Genomic DNA, 23,044 nt, shown 5'->3' on the forward strand with positions numbered 1-23,044 from the left:
AAGATAAATTGTCTCCAAACACAATGAAATAAATAGAGGTAGAAAGAGGTAATAGAACTAGTAAAATGATTTCTGGAAAGTGGAAATTATAGCACTGAAAAGAAAGTGCGTTTTCCTCCAACCAGTGTAAACAAAGCTATGTCTGCTTTGCTTGAAGGATCTTTTTTGCTTCTGCCACAGGCACGTTGCTTTATTTTTGACACAGTAAGCTCTTAAAGTTCTTACAATGTCATCAGCCATTACAAAATCTCTCTAGTCTTAATTTTTTTTAAATCACTGAATAACCATGTTTATCGTTTTGAATGTGTTGATTTGGCACTTGACTGTCAGCAGCCTGGTGTAGTTGAACAAAACCCTGTATCACAGTGAGGAGCCCTTCCTAAAGTGATGGTGAGGTTTGGGACTGTGGTCTGCACAAATTAGTGTTGGTCACTTTGTGCAGAGACTCATCCTCGGCAGTAGCTCTGGCAATCAGAGCTCACACTGTGAAAGAGCCCAAATGCTTGTTTCTAAACCCTGAGATAATCATGTGTCTAATCTAGCGTTGAAATCTGCTGATTGACCTGGGGAGTGCATTGAAATCAGCAAGCCTCATCCAGGTGTGTATTTAGGTTGAAAATTAGACATCTGTAGCTGAAAAAACAATCTCTGCATCCCAGGACTGTTTTTCAGACCTGTTCTGCAAAGGCGATAAGTAATTTCTGTTTTCTTTCCACTGGCAGCTGCAGCCCTGGATGCAGTAAATACGCTGCCGTCACATGTTGCAGGCTGCAGGCTTTGTGCTAAGGCAGCAGGACAGGGCTTGGGACAAGACTTGGGTCAGGGCTTGGTCTGCTCCCTGGTCCCTTTGAGCTTGCTTATTTTTAGCAGCAGTTGTCTAATGGCTGGGTGATTCTTACCTGTGTCGTTTTAGCTTTTGCCTAGATTTGTACTGTATTTGTAACTAACAGCAATAATCATGTTGCAGGCTGCAGGCTTTGTGCTAAGGCAGCAGGACAGGGCTTGGGACAAGACTTGGGTCAGGGCTTGGTCTGCTCCCTGGTCCCTTTGAGCTTGCTTATTTTTAGCAGCAGTTGTCTAATGGCTGGGTGATTCTTACCTGTGTCGTTTTAGCTTTTGCCTAGATTTGTACTGTATTTGTAACTAACAGCAATAATAAGTCATTGTTTTGTGTAGAGGATGCTGCTGTGGCCCTACCTACCTATTTAGGTAATAAAACTGTAACATAGGGGAGTACAGGGAAGTGGAGGCCTTGAAAGCAAAGGTATGGGATGATAGGGAAGGTTCCAGGGCTGTAAAGAGGGACTTGGCATCAAGGTCCCTGATTACTGGTCATAAAGGAATGTAACCTTGGGAGCCAGGTAGAATCACTTTATGAGGAACAGAGCAAAGAAAAAGTACATGGCATTATGTAAAACTTACCATGCAGAGTGAAATTGGATGGGGAATAGAGTTACAAAATGATGGAGAAAGAAAGAGCAATTTAGGTACCATGTTTGCAAACCTAAAAATTACCCCAAGTGCTTCCTGGAGAGTGGAGGAAGAAATGATCACCATCGGTATTATAGGTCTTGCAACAAAGGACTCAAGGCTCTGCCAAGTCACAGCAATGCCCCCGCCCCGCACAGCTGAAGCCATTGACCTTAGGAGCCCCTGGGGCAGCAGGAGGGTGAGCATAACTCCAGGTCAGACGCTAGAAAGTTTGTGTATATGTGATTTCACCTGCATGTAATTTGAGCTGCAGGTGGTAGTATGGAACTAGACTACTGATAACTCTTTGATTAGACTTTTACAACTTCATTAAGGGAAAAAAAAAAAAAAAAGAAAAAAACTACATATAAGGTATGGTGTTGCCCATAGTAAGAGTGTAACAGCTTGGTGGGAGTTCAAACAGCCTACTTTCTAACTTCGTTGCGACAAACTGGTAATTAGCTTCTCATAAATAAAAACGTGACATTTTGTACTCTCATTAATTCATTAATTAAGGTAAAGTCTTCTTCCTGAATCTGAAGGCACCCTGAATGCAGTGGTCCCTAATTGTGATCATAAGTTTTAAGATGAACATAATCTCCTTAGGAAGTGTCTTTAGATATGGTAATTGTGCATTTCTCATTATATTCATTGGACATCTTCAGCTTGTGTAGTTCTAGCAGAAGTTGTCTAATGCCCAGGTAATTCTTACCTGTGCTGTTTTAGCTTTTGCTTGGATTTGTACAAATGTAGGAACATTTGTAGGTTTGTGAACTCTCTCTCTGCATCAAGTATAGAAAAATAATTGTTGTCACCCATAGCTCCAGAAATTTCCTCTGTTGTTTCCATCTCAAATTGTTCCTCTTTTCCTTTGTTCTGTTACTCCACTGATGGGACCTAGGACCTGAGAGCTTTTTAACCCCAAAACAGGTACCACCAAGAAATTATATCCATACTGATTTACTTGTTACCATATAGTTCACTTGTTACTTTTACGATGCTCAGTGTTGCAGACAACATCTTGATTTTTGCATTTATGTCCAGATTAAAAATTAATAGGTTTGCATTTGTCAAACTGCATGCTCATTAATTTTCTTCTGTAGCATTGTCCATTGATCTTATGAATAATGCCTCTGTAGCAACAGGGCTGTGATTATCATCTCTGTCTAGTCTCTGCACTATGCTTTTATTTGCAAATTCTTGCAAGATATGAAATCTGTTGCAGTTCTCATGTTGTTCTTCAAGCACCCATTGTTTCTTTTCATGGCCATATTGGTTACACTACAGGAAGTTCTATGTATAGTATTGACAAAATTTATCTCTCAGATCTACACAATTCCTGTCACAGGTTTCTCTTCTATTATTCTTGGATATTCTGTTGTTTCCATTTTATGAGGTCTTTTTATTCATCAATCTGGATTGTGTGATTTTGTTCACTATGCAAACTCCATTAGTTCCTTCAAGTTCCTTCCAGTAGTTTTATTCAAGCATTTTGGCCAGGGTTCCAGCGAGAAATCAGTTCTCTGTCAGCACACATACTTTTAAAATGGTAAGGCTGCTTTCTCATCCAGAGATAATTCATCATTTTTCTTGGCCTTTATGTTCTTATCACTCACATGCTTCACTTTTGCAGAGGTCGGTGCTCCTCCAATTTCTGCTATAGGGTTTTATAATTCATTTTCCCTGCTTTGGTCAACTGGAAATTATAAAACACAGCAGGTGTTTCAGAATATCTGTTACCTTTTATGAGGGAGTGGGTTCTGGAGCCACGCATCGGGTTAAGGGCGGGTGGACTTCAGCACCATGGGACAGACACGCTGGAAGGCAGCAGATGAGGCTGAGGGAAGCCTGAAGCACGTAGCACCAGGGGAGCTGGGTTTGGGTGTGGAATGTAGTGCTGTCAGTCTTGAGACATGAAGGGAATTGGCATGCAGAAGGGAGTGGAAGAGGATCAGGAGGGGCAGCTGCCTCGGGAGGGTGGTGTGTGTTTCCTCTGCTGTGCTCAACCTGCAGTGGAGTTAAACCTCATTACCATACAGTAAATAAGAACCATGTTATTAACCTGAGGGTCAGTACTAAGAAAGATTGCCATCACTGATCCAGAAGCCCAGGGAATCTGTTCCGTTCATTTTATAAATCAGAACTGATCAGGTCCCAGGTTTCTTGGGTTTTTTTCCCTGACATCCAGTGCTTAAGGCTTAACTGCATTTTGATATTTTTCAGGGTAGTTCTCTACACTGAATCCATCCGGCTTTCAATGCACATCGACTTTCACTGCAATTCGGTTCATGTCTACACGAGTAGGTTTAAGCGGTTATGATTCCCACGCTAGGGCTGTGAGCAGATGACTCACAGCTGTGCAAGCTGAACAGGGTCTGGAAAACTGCTGGACGCAAGGTGGGAAATCGTAGAACATGAAAAGCTGTGAGAGTCTGACAGCACTACGGGGAATAGCTGGACCTCACAGCTGGTTAAGGCAATCTTATGTGAGAAACCGCTGAAGTCCACCGATAATTGGACTGGTGCATTTTTGCTGCACCCTTAGGGGTGCAGAGTCTTGCAAGGCCAACAGCACCCAGATAACCTTATAAATAGCACTATATAAAACAGATTTATGATAATCTCATTCATTTTGCCTTCATGTGACAGATGCTAGAAAGTCTCATAAGACATCTCAATCCTTACCAGTACTACAAGGGGTGTTTATTAAGTATTGTTTTAGTTGGGATCAGAAGCGCAATTTAGAGAAGAGCTTCCCAGTCATTCCCAGTGTCTGGGCCATTACTTACAGTGAGCAGAGATCACGGGGCTTGAACCAGACTCCTCTCCTATGAAACCAACCCAAATCTGGGCTCCAGGAAGGTTCTCTGACTTCTAATGGGAACTCACTTTGTGCAACCAGGCTACAACTAGTAGGAAGCAAAACGCACTGAAGTACTAAAGAAGGGGTAGTGCTGTCATCCTAAATATAAGTAGTCTGGATGTTGGGTCCACAGTGCTGACCAACTTGCTGTGCAGTTGGGCTGTGCTGCTTGCTAATGAAGGCTTACAAAGGTGTCGTCCAACTTCACATGCTCCTGGGAGAGCCCATTCATCCATACTGCACCTGGAAAGCTGTAGTACCTGCCAGTCGGTGTGACCTTCCCTATCGACAAGTGTCTCCTCAATAGTGTGAGTTATGTCTGTTGTTTTGCTTGTTAGATGCCTGATACCTGACATACAATTAAATATAAGGCATTTACATACATACGTTCAGTCCTAAAATACTCGGTCATATTCACTGGCTTTGGGAAGCAAAGCTTGGTACAGTGCTCACATGGTCTGTGAGTTCTTACTCTTCCCTATTTTTCCTGAAGTGATTTAAGTTCCTCTCTATCAACACACACACTTGCAACAAAAGAAGCATTTTTCTGACATTTTGCCCTGTTGTGGGAAGAGGTACAGTGTGAAAATTCAGTCTTTAACCCCAAGCATCCCACAAGACAAAACATCATCAGATATCCCCAGAAAGAAATGTTGAGGATCTCACGGCCCTAGCTTGCTGTTTCACAACAGCTGTAGAAATGACTGCAAAGTAGTGACAGGATGGGTGCGCTGAACCTAGGAGGAAGGTTATAAAATGATGTGTTTTAAGAATTCCCGAGTTTGTAGAGAAAATAAAAGAGAACCATCATTACCACTGTTACCACCATACAAGCGTATACCTAACTTTCTGTAAAACAGGTCTGTGTTATAAAATCATGTTACTGGTGTCTTAGCTGTGCAAAATCCTCATCAAAATAGTACGCCAAACATTTTTTTTATTTTTTCTACATTTGGAAAAAAGATCCAATTTATATTTTTTTTACGAAGTTTGTTAGTAGTCTTCTGAAAGACAAGTTTGGAGGCTTTCTAGTGGTTTCTGTAAGAATCTTAAAAAAGCAATATGAAAGAAACTTTCAGCAATTCCTATGATGTCACTTTATAACTATTAAAACTTAATTCTGTTGATACACTTCATGTCAAATTATTCCAGAAGCTGCCATCAAATGTTGGGGGTTTTTTTCCAGAAATCTGAAAAGTACTGTAACATCTCATGTTAGACTGTTATATTATGCTCTGGTTCTTACACTTCAGTGAGATTTCAGTGATAAGCTAAAACACCGAAGATACCTCAACTGTAAAGATAAAAATATTCTACCGTGTGTGCTGCTTTTCTTAATTTTCTAGTTTTTAGTTGAAAACAGTTACGTCAGTTTTCAAGTTTTTAAAATAAATGGATCACAGCTATTCAGTTACGATTGTATCATCATCTGCAAAAGGTTGAATTATCATGGAGTCTGATCTAGGGCTCTGGAGCTAAAGGATGCAACCGTTTTGTAAAATCAGAAAGTCCTTGGGGCTGGATCTGCTACTGTAGATAAAAAGAACCATATGTGTATTGTTTCAAGCATAGCCTTGAGCAAATATTTTCGGTGTCAAGCAATGGTGTAAATTAGGCAAGGCTAAAATAAGTGAAGTTAATGCAGAATTAAATGAGCTGAGTAAATAAGAATTGTAACCTATTGTTACAATTTTTATTTCTTAGATATCTAAATATTCATAAAGTATTGTTTTAGTATATACTAAAAAGCTGTAACTTCTTAGCCAATTTTAAGCAAATTAGTTTACTTCTTTTTCTGTGATTATGTTTTCCATCTGTAAAATGTGGATTCACATACATATTTTCTTCAAAATTACATTTCTCAAAATATTTTTGAAGGCTGAGTTTTCAACTCATCATTTCTTCCACATTACTTACTGTATCTTGTGTCATAATGACATAAATTTTTCATTATGTTGTCATAACCAATGCCATTAACATGATCACTATTTTATATCTTTGCTTTCTATGCAGAGGTAGCTACTATGAATGTGTATTACAATCTGCATTCACTATTTCAAAGCCTTTTATAAGAAAGTGGATTGACGTTTCAGAGCATTACTCTGACATAAAATAGGATTATTAAGCTTATTTTGTACCTGGAAAACTGGGACCCAGAGATTGTCAAGATGAGTCTAGGTGAGGCGAATCCCCATCTTAACCAGTGTACACTTGGTACCGTGTATCAGAACTGGGACTGATCCTCAGACCTCCTGTCTGAAATAGAAGTACAAGGGCGTACTTTCCTTTAGCGATACTAAAATGTACAGCCTGAAAACATTTGTTAAATAACTTAAAGACTTTAATAAACAGTAGCATTTGTTGAAGTGCTCTGAAATGGTTAAATGGATCTTTATTTTTGGTTTTTTTTGTGAACAGCTAAGATTCAGACAGATTAATGCAGCTTTTCCATTATGGATTTAATATTTCAGTACTCGCTTCTGGAGTATTTAGCATCTTTTTCACTGTGCTGATTAAAATCTGTTGTAGATGATAATTATGCTGGTTTTATCATTCAAACACTCAAAATTGATTTTTAAATCTTTAAGTGGCTTGTACTAGACTTTTATTTCTCAAAGGGTTTAGAAGCCTGCTTATATTATATCCTTTTGTCATGTTCTCTGTAAACGCTAAATCAATGCAAAATTAGTAGATTCCCAGTTCTAAAAAAAAAACCCACCCTTTTTTCGTAGGAGGAAGAACTAAGGAAAAGTGGAGAAGCCAAATACGCGCACCTGAGTGATGAGCTTCACGTATTAATTGAAGTGTTTGCTCCACCTGGGGAGGCGTATTCTCGTATGAGTCATGCCTTGGAAGAAATTAAAAAATTCCTCGTTCCTGTAAGTGGCTTATAGCATTCTTCTGTGACTGGTTATGGTTTTACTACACTGAATTTGTGCCTTCTTTAAGCACCTTTAGCTCAAGGAGAAAAAAAAAAGTTCTGTTGAACATTAATCTTTTATTCTTTTGTCTCAGGGAGATGCCAAACAGGCCATTAATTGTCACAGTTGATCCCCTGATATATTTTCTAGATGTTTTATTATTTCTATTTGTCATTGTTTTTTGCTTTCCTTTCTTGGTTTCTGGAGGGAAAGGTGGATTACTTTTTTTTTTCTGGTTGCAGACATTAGTCATTTGTATATGAGTACACTTTCAAGATTTTTAAATATTTAAGTCTGTAAAAACGTTTTTGTATATGCAATGATTTATCTAAATATCTTGCTAATGAAGTTAATGCTTTTCTTGTGGAGCAAACAGCATGAACAAAACATTCCTCAGACATTTCAGTTGAGGCAGCTTGTCATGACTCAGACCACAGTTTAGCAGTCCTCCATCAGCTAGGAGAGCACAGAAACATATTCTAAAGCTGGGAACCTTTTCAGTTTGATTTACACTAAATATATCACTTCCTGAAATATTTACCTGTTTGTCTATTGGTTTTCCATCAAACTCTCTGAAATTTATTTTCTCCACATTTATACAGTATTCCACGATATTTTCATACTTAAAATGTGTCCTAGAATTTAAGCATATGCATACTAAATACTAAGTGAAGGTTGCTTCATGCAGTACTAGAATTACATGAGTTATCATCTGAAGTCTATCCTGAGGCTATTTAGCACTCTAAAAAAGTTCAGAACTTTCATTCCTTAAAAATATATAATGGGAGCTTTTTTCTGTTTGTGATAAAAGATGAAGTGCAACAACTGTTCATATCTCTCGACAATAATGGAAGGATTCAATGAATGCCTTTTTATTATGAGTAGTATGAAGCCAAGATAAGAGATATTCAGGTGAGGCATACACGTATTTTCATGGCAGAAGTTACATGTTTCATTTGGTGGGGACTTCTTGACAGGGGAAAAGGAGAATATAACTACAGTTTTTAAGTACAGTATTTAAAATGTTCAAAATTTTTAGAGCATCTAAACATTTTTTTAAGGATACAAAATAAGTAACTTAAAACTGTTAAAAGTAAACAGCTGGGTATTTGTTTTAAATAATAAAGTTTATTGGCACCAAGTGAGTGCCCATCTACATTTTAAAGAAGTTGACTCTATCTATCTGATTCTCCCTTTCCATCTCCTTATTATGCTTCCAGTTTGGGAACACTGGTAATAAATTACTATTACAAATTCTGGAAAATAACCGTGAGACAAGAAAGCTTTTTCTTTGTTATTTCTGACTCTGTGTTGAACATACAGTATAAGGGACAAATTAGGTCAATGTAGTAATTCTGGCAACATAATGTGGAATGACATTTTGGCTGAACGTTAATGGTAAAGATCTGCAAAGCCATAACACTGAAAGGAAATGTATAGTTAACAAGTTCCTGAAAAGTCTGGAGTGTTACAGCTAAAAATGGTAACAGGGCCAATTACAAAGATTGCCAGTCTCCGTCCTTTGGACAACCCTATTTCCAGTTGTTTGTGTCTTTGCCAAACTTTAATTTGTAAGAGGTTCCTCTTTAAAGTTATCTTTGTATGTTCTCTTCATTCTGGAAGAGAGCTCCTGCATTCTAGCGTGATGCAGTGGTGATGGTACCCGTTCCTATGCTCCCTGGATTTTTAACACCCATTACATATTCTGTGCAGCCTGAGAAAATCTGTTCCGGGTGAATAAGAGCGAGCGAGCAGTGTGTGATGAGAGTGGTGTTAAAATTTGTGGCATGTTGCTGTTCTAAATATTCAGCATCTGCGCAAGCATATATTTTGTGTGACACATTATTTATTGATAAGGGTTATATGTATTTTCCAGCACAAGTATAATAGCTACACTGGAGGAAATATAAAAACAGGGTCTTTGTTACAAGATTTTGAACTTGGTTGGCAGCGGCAATAACCACTCCAAACAAGTAACAATTGTGCTTTATGACTTCTTTGTTAGTTTTATCCCCTCTGCTTCATTTCAGATTTACAACAATTTACAAAGCAATTATTAACTGGCTGGTTACAACATGTGTCAAGGGGTTTACACTCAGAGAGCTTGCACTAGATAATTTGCTTTTTGTTGCCTATTTACAGCATCTCTTGAATTTGTTTTATGATGGTTTTTTGTTTATAAGACCTAATTTATTGCAGCGGTGAATACTAGAATTGCATGACAGGGATGAAAGCAGTAGAATCTAGCAGCTTTATTTATACCAAATCAAGGATGTAATAAACTATTCAAATGAATTTTCACATTGCTTATGAATTTTGTGAAGTTTAAGTGAAATATTGCCCTCAGAAATTACACTGTTTGTGTCAGTAAGATGGAAGAATGTTTTTATCCGTACTTTATGTAATTACATTTATGTGATGTACTTTATCTGTAACTTTTAATGAGACTGAATTTTAAAATAAATGCCTAGAAAACATAATAACAGAAAAAGAGGAAAATGTAGAGTAGGACTGAGGAAAAAAAAGAAATTGACTGTTTATTAACTGAAGCAAAGTTTTAATGAATGAGTACCTTTGATTTAAATGTGATTACTTAATTTTCACCTTCAACCTTACCCAAGAATAGTATCAAAATTTCCACTAGGGAAGATTTCACCTTCAAGTCAGAGGTAGAACCTAAGTACCGCTGTTTCCACTGGCTGTTCCACATGTTTCAAGGCTGCAGGCAGCTCAGCCTCAGGTCGTGCATTGGGCTCCCTCCAAACAGGCATTTTGGTGAATGACTGAACCCCGAACGTCGGCAGCCTTTGGTAGTTTGCTGACTGACACGCTTTTAAAGCCAAGATGCTGCATTTACTGTCTGCTGCTTCCATTTTGCAAATGGCTTGAGGTCTGCGTGGGAGCTGCTGTCAGGGCATTGCTAACTGGTGGATAAGATTTATTTTGCAGCTGACTTTGCTAGGTCTTTTGTGTCTTTTATGCAAAACTTTGGCTTTAGGGGGGCATGGGGTGTCTTATATCCAGATACTAGCTAGATATTGTCCTCCATTTTATTTTGATGTTTACACTCAATCTGTAAACTTGAGTATCATGGAAATATGTCAGATAAAAAGACCCATGATTACGTAAATAGGATTAATACCTCAAAGTTTTGAAACACAACTGCCAGCTCCACTTTTTTTTTTTTTTTGGCAACCTAGTAAAAAAATGTGCTCCCCCAAGTCGAGGTTTTAGGGTAAAGATCAAATTTGGAACTGATGTTAACGTAATGCAAGGTTTTTCCAGTGTTAGCTACATGGAAAGTACAAAGAGTGGGGATGCTTAGGAAGAGGACATGTGTTTTGCAGATTCACCTCTGTGGCCAACACAGATTCGATAAAATCCATAGGTTTCTCACTGCCGAGTACTTCTGACCCCAAACTGCCAGGGACCTAGGTCTGGGTGAGGAACCAAAGGCTGATATAATGTCTCAGGGCCTCAGAATGGGATGCAAGGTCAGTGACTCCTCAGAATGGGATGCAAGGTCAGCTCTGGAGCCCTCAGCACAAGAAGGACATGGAACTGTTGGAGCAGGTCCAAAGGAGGGCTACTAAAATGATCCGAGAGCTGGAGCACCTCTCATATGAGGACAGACTGAGAGAGCTGGGTTTGTTCAGCCGGGAGAAGAGAAGGCTGCGGGGAGACCTGATTGCGGCCTTTCAGTACCTAAAGGGGTCCTACAAGAAAGACAGGGAAAATCTTTTTTAGTAGGGCCAGCTGTGACAGGACAAGGGGTAATGGCTTTAAACTAAAACAGAGTAGGTTTAGACTGGATATAAGGAAGAAATCCTTTACAATGAGGGTGGTGAAACAGGGGAATGGGTTGCCCAGAGAGGTAGTGGAGGCCCCATCCCTGGAAACATTCAAGGCCAGGTTGGACGGGGCTCTGAGCAACCTGATCTAGTTAGTGGTGTCCCTGCTCCTGCGGGGGGACTTGGGCTAGATGACCTCTGGGGGTCCCTTCCAACCCAAAACATTCTATGATTCTATGACCTGGAAGGGGAGGTGTTTAAAATGGCCAATATGGGAGGGGAAATAGCTTAGAAGCTTTTCAAGCTTTGCTGATTTTAAAAGATTCATAGCTATTAAATGCTGTGAAACTTTCTTCACCATTAATGAGGAGTGAAATGCTACATCATTCTTATCAGATATCACGGTATCACTCTGATTTACATCCAAACGTCCAAATATATTTTCTGAACAAGCTATTATTAGTAGGGGGCTATACCGTCTTTAGGTGTTCTGTGCTTCCTAACACGTGCAAAAATCTTTTTGTGATAACCATTTTCATCCCTTTAAGCAGAGCATTTTTATTTGACATGGTTAGCATCCCTTGGGATGAGGAGGGAAGCAGATACTGATCATTCCTTTTATGTGGGAGAGCTCTGTAATAGGGAGCTATTATGTAGAGGGCAGGTTGCAGCTGCAGTGACACGACAGCTTTAAAAAGATTGTTTACAACTTTAAGAGCTACTGTTCAAATTATTTGCATACATTTCCCTAGCCACTTGTATCTGCTTTAAATTGAGGCATATTGGCAACACTCAAAGGCTGGGAATAAACACATGGTCATTTAATGCAGTCCAGTTGATGGGTGATCACTCATGATGATCCAACGGTGTACCTCAGTATTTTCGGAAGGTGTTAATCAGATCAGATCAGATTCCTTTATTAGGAATTAGTGCAATGAGACAGCAGGTGAATGCAGGTTTTTGTGTTGCTGTGAATTGAAGCTACAAGGCCTCCCAGGCTTTCTTCAGGATGCCTAAATCTCTTATTGAATAGTTAACTTCGATCCTTTTATCTCACCTTGCTTCATACCATTGACTAAAATAATTTTCTTTACTAATAATTTAAGAAGAATAAGCATTCTCACTGATTCCAGCAGCAGCTCTTCAGTCTTCCTGATTAAAGATAGAAAATTATTGAGGAAAAAGTTGTTACTAATTTCATACTGGAAGTTATTCATACCAGAAGCTGGTATGAAAAAATTGAGATTTGGGAGGAATTGAAAACAAATGTTGATACTAGTTTGTTCCAGCTGGAACAACTAAATAATCTTAGAGTTTAATCCCTTGATGGTCTTCCTCTGGCCAGTGTTTCAAAAGAAATTGTACTTCAAACATACGTTTGCTGTATATATAGTGAGTCATATATACTGCAGACCAAAGTTACTAATGATCTGTTGTGCCGTGTTGTGCTGGCTATATTGTAATACGTACAGCACACAGTAACAATTTTTTGTCAAAACAAAGTTTTGACTGTTTCATAACAAGTCTGTGTAGGTATATGACATTTATTTTGCACGGGTTTTATTAGTCATCTGAATTTCTTCTGTGCTACGGTAAAATATGAAATCTCTATTTACATACCATTTCATACTCCATGGTTTTGTAATCTTACTTTTGTTTCTATAGAAGTTATATTACTGGGGTTTTTTTCAGTCATTTTGTCCTCTTTCAAAGATATCTCAACAGGGGAAATATTTCCCTAACTAGGATGATGAGCAGTGGCACAGCTCCATTTCTAAGAATAGGCATCTTTTATAATAATGATTTTTAAAATGTGATAAGGAAATTATTTGAGCAGTGGTTTCAGTTGTGCTGGCTTCTGTTTTTCCCAGTGTGCAACATCTGAGGCAATTCCACAAACAGGTTTTGACAATCAAGGAAAAAAAAAAATAATCAGAGATTCTATGAAGGCCTAAAATGTCATAGCACTTTGCCTCTTCACAGCTTTTTTTCCTAAACGTTACTTGTCAAATCAAATTATTATAAATATGTTGAAACACAAGAGTACTCAAGAGAGTCATGGTAACTTGTGGACAGTAGTTCTTGACTTTTTACGGACCATGGAGTTTTTCTTAACCACGATATCGGCCAAGCAAGCAGCAGCACTTGTGGAGTTTAAATCACTCGGTTTAAGTTTGATGAAAATAACGCTAAAGCTATCCCTCACAGTGAAGGTTTGGGGGTGGAGACGTACGCTAAAATGGCCTTTTTAACTGAAAATTAAACTCCAGTATTTCTCAACTGGCTGAATTTTTATGTACTTACTGATACACAGCGTAGGCTACGGGTTCTTTCTGCTGTGAAGCTATAACATGGGTAGCAACATAAAAGGCACGGAGTTCTGCAGATGCCTTCCCATTCCTGTGATGAGGAGCACGTCACCAGTTGGCGTGCCGGGCCAACAAGTGCCTGTTGCCCAGGCTTGGCTCCCCAGCTGCTTCGAGGCACTGTAGCTGCTTCACCGCCTCGCGATGATTCGCCCGCTCTGAGCAGATTAAGACCTTTTTAGATATGCCAGAGACATATTTGGTCTGTGAAAGCAATCCTTGGTGGTCTCTCTCTGACACACAAAGGAATCAATAGGAACGGCACAGCCTTATTGCCAGAGCCAGCCCTTTGTTTCGCTTTTCAGATTAACCGGAGACATTAACCTGATTGGGGATTTTACACTGACGATTAATCTGAGCATACTATTGAGACGTGGCTGTAGTTTAAAGAAATATTTACAGCTTGCTTGGTGAGTCTGTATTCATCATCAATTTTATAGGCTTGTCTGGGTGCTTCCTCTTGTAGGGCGTAGGTTTTTCACCAGTGACGGATCAGAAGCAACGATTTGGGTGTAGGTGATACAAAATTCATGCACAGGAATTTGAATCCTGCAGAATTGCTTCTAGTTTTTCAGCAGCAGGTCTGTAATATGTAGCGAGGAGTTGGCCGCGGCATTGCACATGAGGCTGTACAAACCCTTTCGCTTCACAGGGACCACCCGACCCTCCTACACATCTGGCATTTTAAGCGCTGTGTATGTGAATATGAATTTGGCCAGTCTCATCAATGGCAGTAAAGGTTGCGTATTTGACCCAGTGAAGAGGCTGCAACTTCATGGTCTGAAAATAAAATTCCATGTGGTTCTATATAAAAGCAGGCATAAAAAGCCTACCTAAAATAATTGTTTTCATGCAAAGAATTACTTCGTAATGTGAATGAAAATGTGCAAGATGTTGTTCCGTGTTTCCATCATACATACTAGTCTCTCTTTTTTTTATTTTTTTTTTCACCTGCCATCAATATGAGGAAAGAAAAAGGACAATATTGGGGTTATAAACATAAGACTAGAAGCAAGGAGATAAGAGTTATTTATTTTGGTTCTTTCAAGAAATTGGTTTGTGGCTTAGCCAGGTTACTTCATCTCTGTTTCACTTATTGCACCAAAATGACAAGGGGATTTTTGACGTTTAACTCATTTTGTGGCGGTAGACTCAAATAACAAATTTCTTTTCCTGCTTCGATTCAAATGGAGAAGCATACTGCAAATAACATCTGGGCAGTGTGTAGGGGTTTTTGTTTTGTTTGGGGGTTTGTGACATTTGTAAACCTTGTATCTTTTTTTTCACTTTAATGGAGCAAAGTTCAGTGTAGCCAATTCTGACAATGCCAAGTTAGCTCACTCAGGAAAGCATAAAAGAAAAGGCACAAATACAGAGTAACCTTTCCTCTGTTGTGTTCTTTCAGCTTCCAGCAGTCAGAAATTGAGTCTTTTCAAGGCAGTATCTACACCATCTTGCCTTATTCCCTGTGGCAGATTTTCCTTCTCTTCCCTGAGCTTGTGAAGTGCTTTTTTGAACCTTAGTTAAGGTCTTGGCCTCAGAAGAACCTCAGGTGGCAATGAGTTTGACAGTTAATTATGCACTGTGTGTAAAAACAAAACCAAAACCCCAAAATCCTCTGGTTTGTTTTAAAGCAGATGCTTAACACCTTGTGAGTGGCCTCACCTTCACGCCTGGTTAAAAGCAATGGGTAATCTCACACCGATCCTCACTCTCACATTGCTCTGAATCATAGAATCATAGAATGTTTTGGGTTGGAAGGGACCCCTAGAGGTCATCTAGTCCAACCTCCCTGCAGTGAGCAGGGACACCGCTAACTAGATCAGGTTGCTCAGAGCCTCGTCCAACCTGGTCTTGATTTGCTTATTTTCTAAGCCCCTCTTCTTTTCTTGTACAGAAGGAGAGGTAGCTCTGATTATCTGTGGGACATACCTCTGACTATCCTTTCCACATCTTCCTGTGTCTTCCTTAGCTTACCCTTTTTTTTTTTTTTTTTTTTTTTTTTTTTTATGTTGGGATGGAATGGCCAGGGCAGCACCCAGTAGCCTCACCTCAGTAGTCACAAAGCAGTATGCCAATGAATCTGCTGTTATTTTATGGTTTACTGCCAGGTTTTTTTCTAGTACTATCTACCATTCTTCCCACTTGCACTGATTTGATGTTTTCTGAATGCCATGTGTAAAAAATCCAGGGCATCTTTCTTGAATGATAACAACTAAGTTAGAGCTATTTACTTTCAGTATGTTAATGTGTATCAATGCTTAAGTTTAATTATTTTCCTATGCATTATTTTGCATTTATCAACACTCTTTTTTTTCTGCCAGTTTTATTTCTAATAACTGAGTATAATGAGATCTTTCAGCAATTCTTTGCCTTAACCTTTAGACTTTATTGCCCTGAATAACATTAAATGAAGTGCTGTCACTTCACTATTCAATTTTTTAATATAATTTATCAATATAATGAGCGCAACAGGGTTTTTTTTAATCACTCAATAAACTCTTCCCCTCATAAAACAGAAAATTATAAAAACAGCTCAGCTATTCTTAATGTTCTTTCTCCTATAACCAAAGAGAGAATTATTAATCAGCAAAGTGTTCTCGCTTACATTTTGACAGCTTCTGGTGTGGCTGATGAGAGTTTTGATCTCCATCCATGGAGATCTTTAAAAATGGACGTCTCTCATTTGCTCTGTGCCATGCCATATGACATAAACCTGTTCAGAAATTATATGTATGAAGGATTAAGGTACATTCATCCAGGTCTACAAGACCAGTGACAACAGCCTGAATTCAGTATGTGCAAACACAGAAAAGTTTCAGTAAGTAAAGGACATATATTTGTATATAGTCCTGATGTTTTGAAAGGTTTGAAGTGTCCTAATGGCAAGGAATAATATGACAAAACTTCATTGTCATGGGAGATTTTTAAAAGAAAAAATAATTGACTATGAAAACAGCTTTCTACAGAGAAACAATAACTTTAGTTTAATATGTTTTTGGTTCAGCCTCACTGATGAAGGGATGGCAAGAACAGATTACTAGCAATTAAATTTATAAAATGAAAATCCCATATTTAGTTTAATAGTTGTGAAGGAAGCATGTGGCCAGCAATGCAGTGATAATACAAATGAGTGCAAGGAACATTAGAAACAAAAAGAATCCTAAAAAAGATACAGACTTCAATCCCTGGAGATGGTAACTTTATCAATAGCATTAATGATGCAGAAAAAGCAGAGTGTGTCCATAAACATCAGTTGTGTAGCTGGAAAAATAGAGGATGGTATGTAGTTGTAGCTTACCAAAATGATGCAATGCTTTGCAGTTACTCGTACAGCAACATTAATTTTAAGAAAGCCTACTTAGAAAAGTCAGGAAACCGGAGAAGAGGTCATGGTGTGCTGGTCTGAGAGCAGTTCTGTGAGCAGCGGAGCTGATGAAGGCTGATTTGTAATGACTTCATGTCTGGTGTTTGGATTTGGGGAGGTCAGGTAACATGTGTTCTCTGACTGAAACTTTTATGTATTTCAAGACATTCACAATTTCGTTCATTTGTAGGGGTGTCTAGTTGACCTTATGTGGGCATTTGCTCTTCAGTAAGGGCACTAACGGTCTCTGCCTCACCCTTCTGGATGAGCACTTTCATGAAACAGGGAAGGATTGACTGTTTTAGGACCATTGGACATCTGTCAGGTACAGCTGGAAGTTGACCAGTGAGTCAAAAGTTAATTGGGTTGGAATGACGAGCAGTGAAGTAGAAACATGGCTAGCGAAAGAAAAACTTGCGGTAGCAGCGTGACTAAGTGGTGATTATGCCGTGACCAGCCTGACACCAGTCCTTCACTAAATAGCTGGGAAATATTGCGACTTATAAAAAAAAAAAAAAAAAATAGAAAGGAATCTAACCACTGTTTTAATGTTTTTCTAGCTTAAGAAAAAAACCAAATTTGTCAACTAATCTGATTTCATATTCATTGTGAAAGTTTGTTGATAAAATTGTGTTAGTGACACCTGATATTCCTGTAAAAATCTATCACTTGTATGATGTAAGTGATGGAGCTCAAAACTTCTTAACAAGGAAGTTTCCCTGAATAGGTGTGTCTGTGGCAATTTTCTTAAGGAGCTGGTATGTGAAACTTGTTTGTCAGACCTGGTTTGTGTAGCAAATTTTGAAGATGGAGATTTGCATCTTGGTATTAGATTATTTCATTTCAGCATACTCCTCTCTCAATACAGCAGGTCCCTACAGAGACCTACAGAGGGGCACAGGTGGTGCAATACTTTGACCCTGTAGCTAAATCTGTAGCCATTATGCGGGTGAAGAAGCTTCTTGTGTGAGAGTGGTGCCTCAAAGGGCATCCGGAGCCATCAGCCCACTTACACTAACATGTAAGAAAATTCTGGGAATTAGGATGCATTTTATATCCTGCCCCCCTGCTAGGGTTAGACACTCTACTTTGGAAACATCAAGATGAGAGGCATACCTCCAGATAAAGTAAGCATGAAACTAGGAAAGGATTTTAATGAGAGGAATCATTCTCTGCAGCTGCCCATAGTCCACTGACTACAAAGGGAAACTTTTGGTGACTCAGATCAAAACAAAATGAAACTCTCATTGTACATAAACCTTTTTTTTTTTTTAAAGAAGTCTATCAGAAACGTAAGCTTTCTTAAAGAGTCACATGATGACACCAGACTCTAGTGATCAGTTTTGTTCAGAGCTGACTGGAGACCTCATGGAGAAAGAGGAGTAAGGCAGGCTGGTAGCCAAAGCTGTAAATGGGAGCCAGTTGGGAATGATGGGGCAAAATCTCACTAGTGAATAGATGCAGGAGCTCCTCCAGTGAGGAAGGCTGAGGATGGATGCAGAAGTCAACAAAAGCATGCCCAAGAAGAAATATCTCCTATTGCCTATTTAAATGACTTGAGTACAATTACTGTCTACCTACTTACTTGCCATTTTATTACAGCTGTTTGAATACTCTTTGATGCATGCAGTTTATTTTTACACTTCTTACTAGTTATATGCGGAAAAAAAAATGGAACTATCTCCATTAGACATGCTAGAACAAGATTTGTGTCTGTTGGACACTAATTCAACTTCAGCATAATTTTCACGGCTGCATAACTTGTAAATGACGCGGTGAATAACAACTCGGATACAGCCCTGTGGAAAATCAGAGTTTTTAGGGCCAGATTGGAGGAAATGAGAAATTTTTGGAAGCAGGCAGTGTGACAAGCTGGGCAGGATCTGTGGCTATTTCTGATTAAGGTACATACTTATATTTCTATTTGTAATAGATACTTACCACAGAGTTAGCCTGAGCAGGATAGTACAAGAAGGAACTGAAAGCCATGGAAAGTCCTTATTTTTTCAGAATTTTCCTTTTGATTGCTTCTTCATTGTGTTAAAATTCAAAGTAAGATTTTGAACAGTTGACCCTGGGCTCTTAATCAGGCCCTAAGATTAGGGTTAAATGAGTAGACATATACTGTCTGGGAATTGTCAGTGGGACAACTGGCAGGGAAACACAGGCAGAAGGTGATTTTTTCCAACCAGCAAGGGCTTCAAAAAGTCATGGAGAACTTTGCAGAGAAAAAAAAAAAAATCACTTTTAAAGTGACAACTAATAGCTGTTCATTGTTTGCATTATTTGTTTTACATCATTGTTACTTTTGAGAAAGTGAATAAATAATGCTTTGTTCTAGAGACACTATGTCTGAGTTGGCTTAATCTCCTCACAAGTCCCTAGCATATAGCCCGAGGTGCCACACATGCATGGGCCACCAGAAAGCAGTCAAGAGGTGTAAAATGGCAGTAGTTACAGCAGGTTCAGGAAACCAGAGCTATTATCTCAGAGGGGCTAAGAAAATCCCCTCAATGTCAAAAAGGGCAATTGCTTTTGTAAGGTGGTGCTAAACTACAGGATAAACAGCTATAATCTCTGCCCAGACATTTTCCTTAAACTGATCAGTTGAAAATCAGTGAAAGGAACCAATGCTAAATTAAACAAAGATCTTGCTCTGATCTTGATTGAGATTTCTTTGCTGCCTATAAACACACCGGAAAGACAGATTGTGCCTTGGGTATTGGCTCCTGTATGCTTTTCTGTGTATCTTGCTTTGAAAAGCACTTAATAGATTTATGTCAGTCTGTAAAACGAACTGCATCCGGGGTGGGAGCTTGCATACCAAACTGAAAGCAGGTGCAGTTAAAAACAGAGGTGATACGAAGCTCTGAAAAATATTTGTGCAATGGGAATCCTGGCAGTCTGCTCCACTACAGCATCTTCAGTGTGGTACGGTGATTCATGTCATAAAATGGTATGAGTCCCTGATACGTTATTGCATACCTGCATGAGAATATGGTTTTACCATCTCCATTTGTCTCTCAAACAACATGAATATGTTGCAGTACGTTTAAAGAGACCTCTATTTTAATTTGGTTAACGAGCCTTCCCTCAGAGCTCAACATTTTGCATGGTCAGAAATCATGTTTTCTGCTGGAATGCAAAAGCCCATTTTATTTTGTAGTACAATCTTGTATTGCAGTATCACTTAAAAATAATTTCTCCTTTGTCGCATATCAAACTAAACAGCTATCTGAGTCATATCCTTATTATTAAAATGGCAAACAAAGAAAATCTGAATGTATTTTGTTTTCTGCCAAACCTTGGCCTGTTTTTATGTAAATTACTGTATCCAGGGGATGTAGTCAAAGGCTATTTATACAGGATATCAATTAAATCTTGACTTGTAGTTCATGCCTTTAATCAGTTCTGAGCTAGAAGTGATTTTGTATAGTTTAAAGCCAGAGGGAACAGGGAATCTGCGCTGAGTTTATGTACATTATTATGCATTATTATAGTGTATGCATTGTGTTCTGTGTAATGATATATATCGCTATACTTCTTAGGAAGTATGTTACTGTATTATAGAGTAGTCTGTTACTATTGTATAATATTGGGCTGTTAGATTTCATCCAGCTACCCTTACGCCGAGACCACCAGATTTAGTTGGATGTCCTGCTCTCAGGTCATCCAGCCGCTCTGCACAACAAGTGCTCTGCTGCTGCCTGCCACCCACGGCAGGTGAGGAAAATGACCTGAATGAACCGCTGAGGACTTTTATTTATGGAAAAATGAAACTTTTCAACCAGTCTGATCAGAGGCCGAGACTCGGAAGGGGAGAGATAATCCCTTATTGATCCTAAACCTGGCCGTTTTCCTTCTGCATACAGGAGAAAAGCATTATGAGATGCACCTGGCATAAACTGACTGGTGTCCTCCCTCTAGGGGTGGTGGGTTTCTTGTGGCTCACAAGTATTTCTAAGGAAAATAGTTGTAAGGATAGGAAATAATGTGTCTGCTTGATCTGGAAATGATTGCATACAACGGAAACAGTGTCCCATGTCCTATTCTGTTAGAGAGGTAAAACTTTCTATCCCACTTCAGCTGGCATAAATAAAACTCAATTCTCATTGCAAATACAGGACTGAAACATGAGTTAAATGTCTCAGTCTCTTCTGTAACAGTATTTGCAATTTCATCTAGAAACAGAATTCTGTTTCACCTACATTTTGGAGTGGGGTGACGGAGAACTGAGGGGAGCAATCATTGTATTTCCAAATGCCCATATGTTGCCCTTGATTGTACTGATCACTCTCATTTCACTGATACCTTTTGCTTCCATTATCAGTCACCTATATTGAAAAAATACATGTCCATCCTTCTTACCATCATTTTTATGTTGTTTTTGTTCTGAAATAGGCATTTAACCTAAATAGCTTATTGCCCAGAGCTGCCTTTTTAATATCTGTGGCATTTGAGTTATGTGGGCAGCCTGCAGGATGCCCTTTCAATAACATTTCTGGCTGCAGACTCACATTCCAGACAGGTATACCAAGAACAACTCAAGTTTCAAGAAGGTGACAAAAAGGTGATTTTAAAATGTTGAATGTATTCCCGATACAAAATTACAGAAAACATATCAGGAACAGTGTGTACCTAGGCATCGACTAATTTTCAAGCTGAGCCTATATTGTCTGTCAGGATAGATTTGCTGCTGACTTCCTCTACCTTGAAATCAGTATTTTCTTTAAGCAATTACAACCTAGCCTGTTTTAGCAACATTATAGTTTGCTTTCAGTTGTGTGTTACGATATCTGGCAGATATCCCCAAGATGAAGTCAGTCCCATTATACAGTTTTTTCCTCCCATGTAGTAAGAGCAGAAGGTTAAGGAACACTTTGATTTCTTGCACAGATGAAATGGTCTGTAACACGTGCACACCTATGCTCCATCCTTTGCCTGAAGAAAGCTCTAACTTCTGTTATCTGAGGGCCTGAATCTTCTCTTGTGAACATTGTCCTTGAAGTCGGGTACCATCTTCCTGTCTCCTCTGTTTCCACTAGATAGTGCTTAAAAAAAGGGATCTTTACTGCATTTTGGTTTGGGTACCATTACATACTGCTCCCACCAGGGAGCTTCTCATTGAAACCCTCTAATCTGGTGTTTGCCCCATCTCTCCCATCCGGAAATGGGACCACATATAAGGCATAAAAGAATGGAGAAAATAAAAACAACAGGATGTGAAAGGGAAAGGAAAACCAATGGGAATAAAGAAAATTAAATTAAATTAATAAAAAAAAATTATTATTATCTGTAGAAAGATGCCATCTGTGATTGCAGCATCTATGAAAAATTTAGGTGCCTTAAATTTTGTTTAAATTTTCAGAAAAAGTAGTTTTTAAATCAACTGTAGCATAAATATTTGTAATTCTTTTAGTTATGAAAAATTAATTCCAAAGTTCTATGAGAAAACAGTACTTGTTCTTTGTTTCAAAGAGAAATTATGATCAATTATTACAGCATGCTTACACTTTTTATGGAATATTAAAAGCTTTCATTTCATTGAGATTAACAGACCAACTAGGGTCCAATTTCCCATTTGAATTTTTGCTCCTTGCTCTTTGCTCCTTGCTCCTTGCTATTAAAAAAAGCTATTTAAAATCTGACAATACCTGCAAAGATGTGAGAAGGCCAGTGTGACAACATCACCGTTTCATTCACATTGGTTGAGAAATAACTGGCCCTAAATGTAATGTTTCCAAATTAAAATAATAATAAAAAAAACCAAAACCACAAACCCACACACAGTAGTTGCCATATCTTCTCATCATATTTTCTCAAGTGAGATTGGGGGGAATGGGGGGAGGGTTAGAACAGCAGGGATGGTGAAAAGTCAGGAATAAGCTGGCAGGAAAGATCAAACACACGATAGACAATATCAGATGACTCAGAGAAAAAGGCACTAAATGGCTTGGGTTTTTTTTTCCATAGACATCAATATTAAATGGAATCAGATCAGTTTTACTCTAAAGAAAGTTTAGCAGGGATGGTGAAAAGTCACGAATAAGCACAGCTGGCAGGAAAGATCAAACACACGGTAGACAATATCAGATGACTCAGAGAAAAAGACACTAAATGGCTTTTTTTTTTTTCCATAGACGTCAATATTAGATGGAATCAGATCAGTTTTACTCTAAAGAAAGTTCTGTAGTGAAGTTGCAGAGTACTTCATCAGAAATAAGATGGGAGTTTAGTAGTTAGTAAAGCTTTCAGGGGACCAGCTA

The 23,044-nt window shown here is 38.7% G+C and overlaps 1 protein-coding gene across 1 annotated transcript in view; it reads left to right on the top strand.

Annotated features, from left to right (window-relative positions):
• Nucleotides 1-23,044, top strand: part of KHDRBS2 (KH RNA binding domain containing, signal transduction associated 2) — a gene marked incomplete at its 5' end in the record, with an annotated part of 238,048 nt that overhangs the window by 45,309 nt on the left and 169,695 nt on the right. Inside the window, one exon of the mRNA XM_009640019.2 lies at nucleotides 7,066-7,212. Coding sequence (XP_009638314.1) covers nucleotides 7,066-7,212 — 147 coding nt within the window. The remainder of the gene's footprint in view (nucleotides 1-7,065; nucleotides 7,213-23,044) is intronic.

This window comes from Egretta garzetta, unplaced genomic scaffold (genome assembly GCF_000687185.1).
Source record: "Egretta garzetta isolate BGI_Z169 unplaced genomic scaffold, ASM68718v1 scaffold76, whole genome shotgun sequence".
In the NCBI taxonomy this organism is placed as follows: Eukaryota; Metazoa; Chordata; class Aves; order Pelecaniformes; family Ardeidae; genus Egretta; species Egretta garzetta.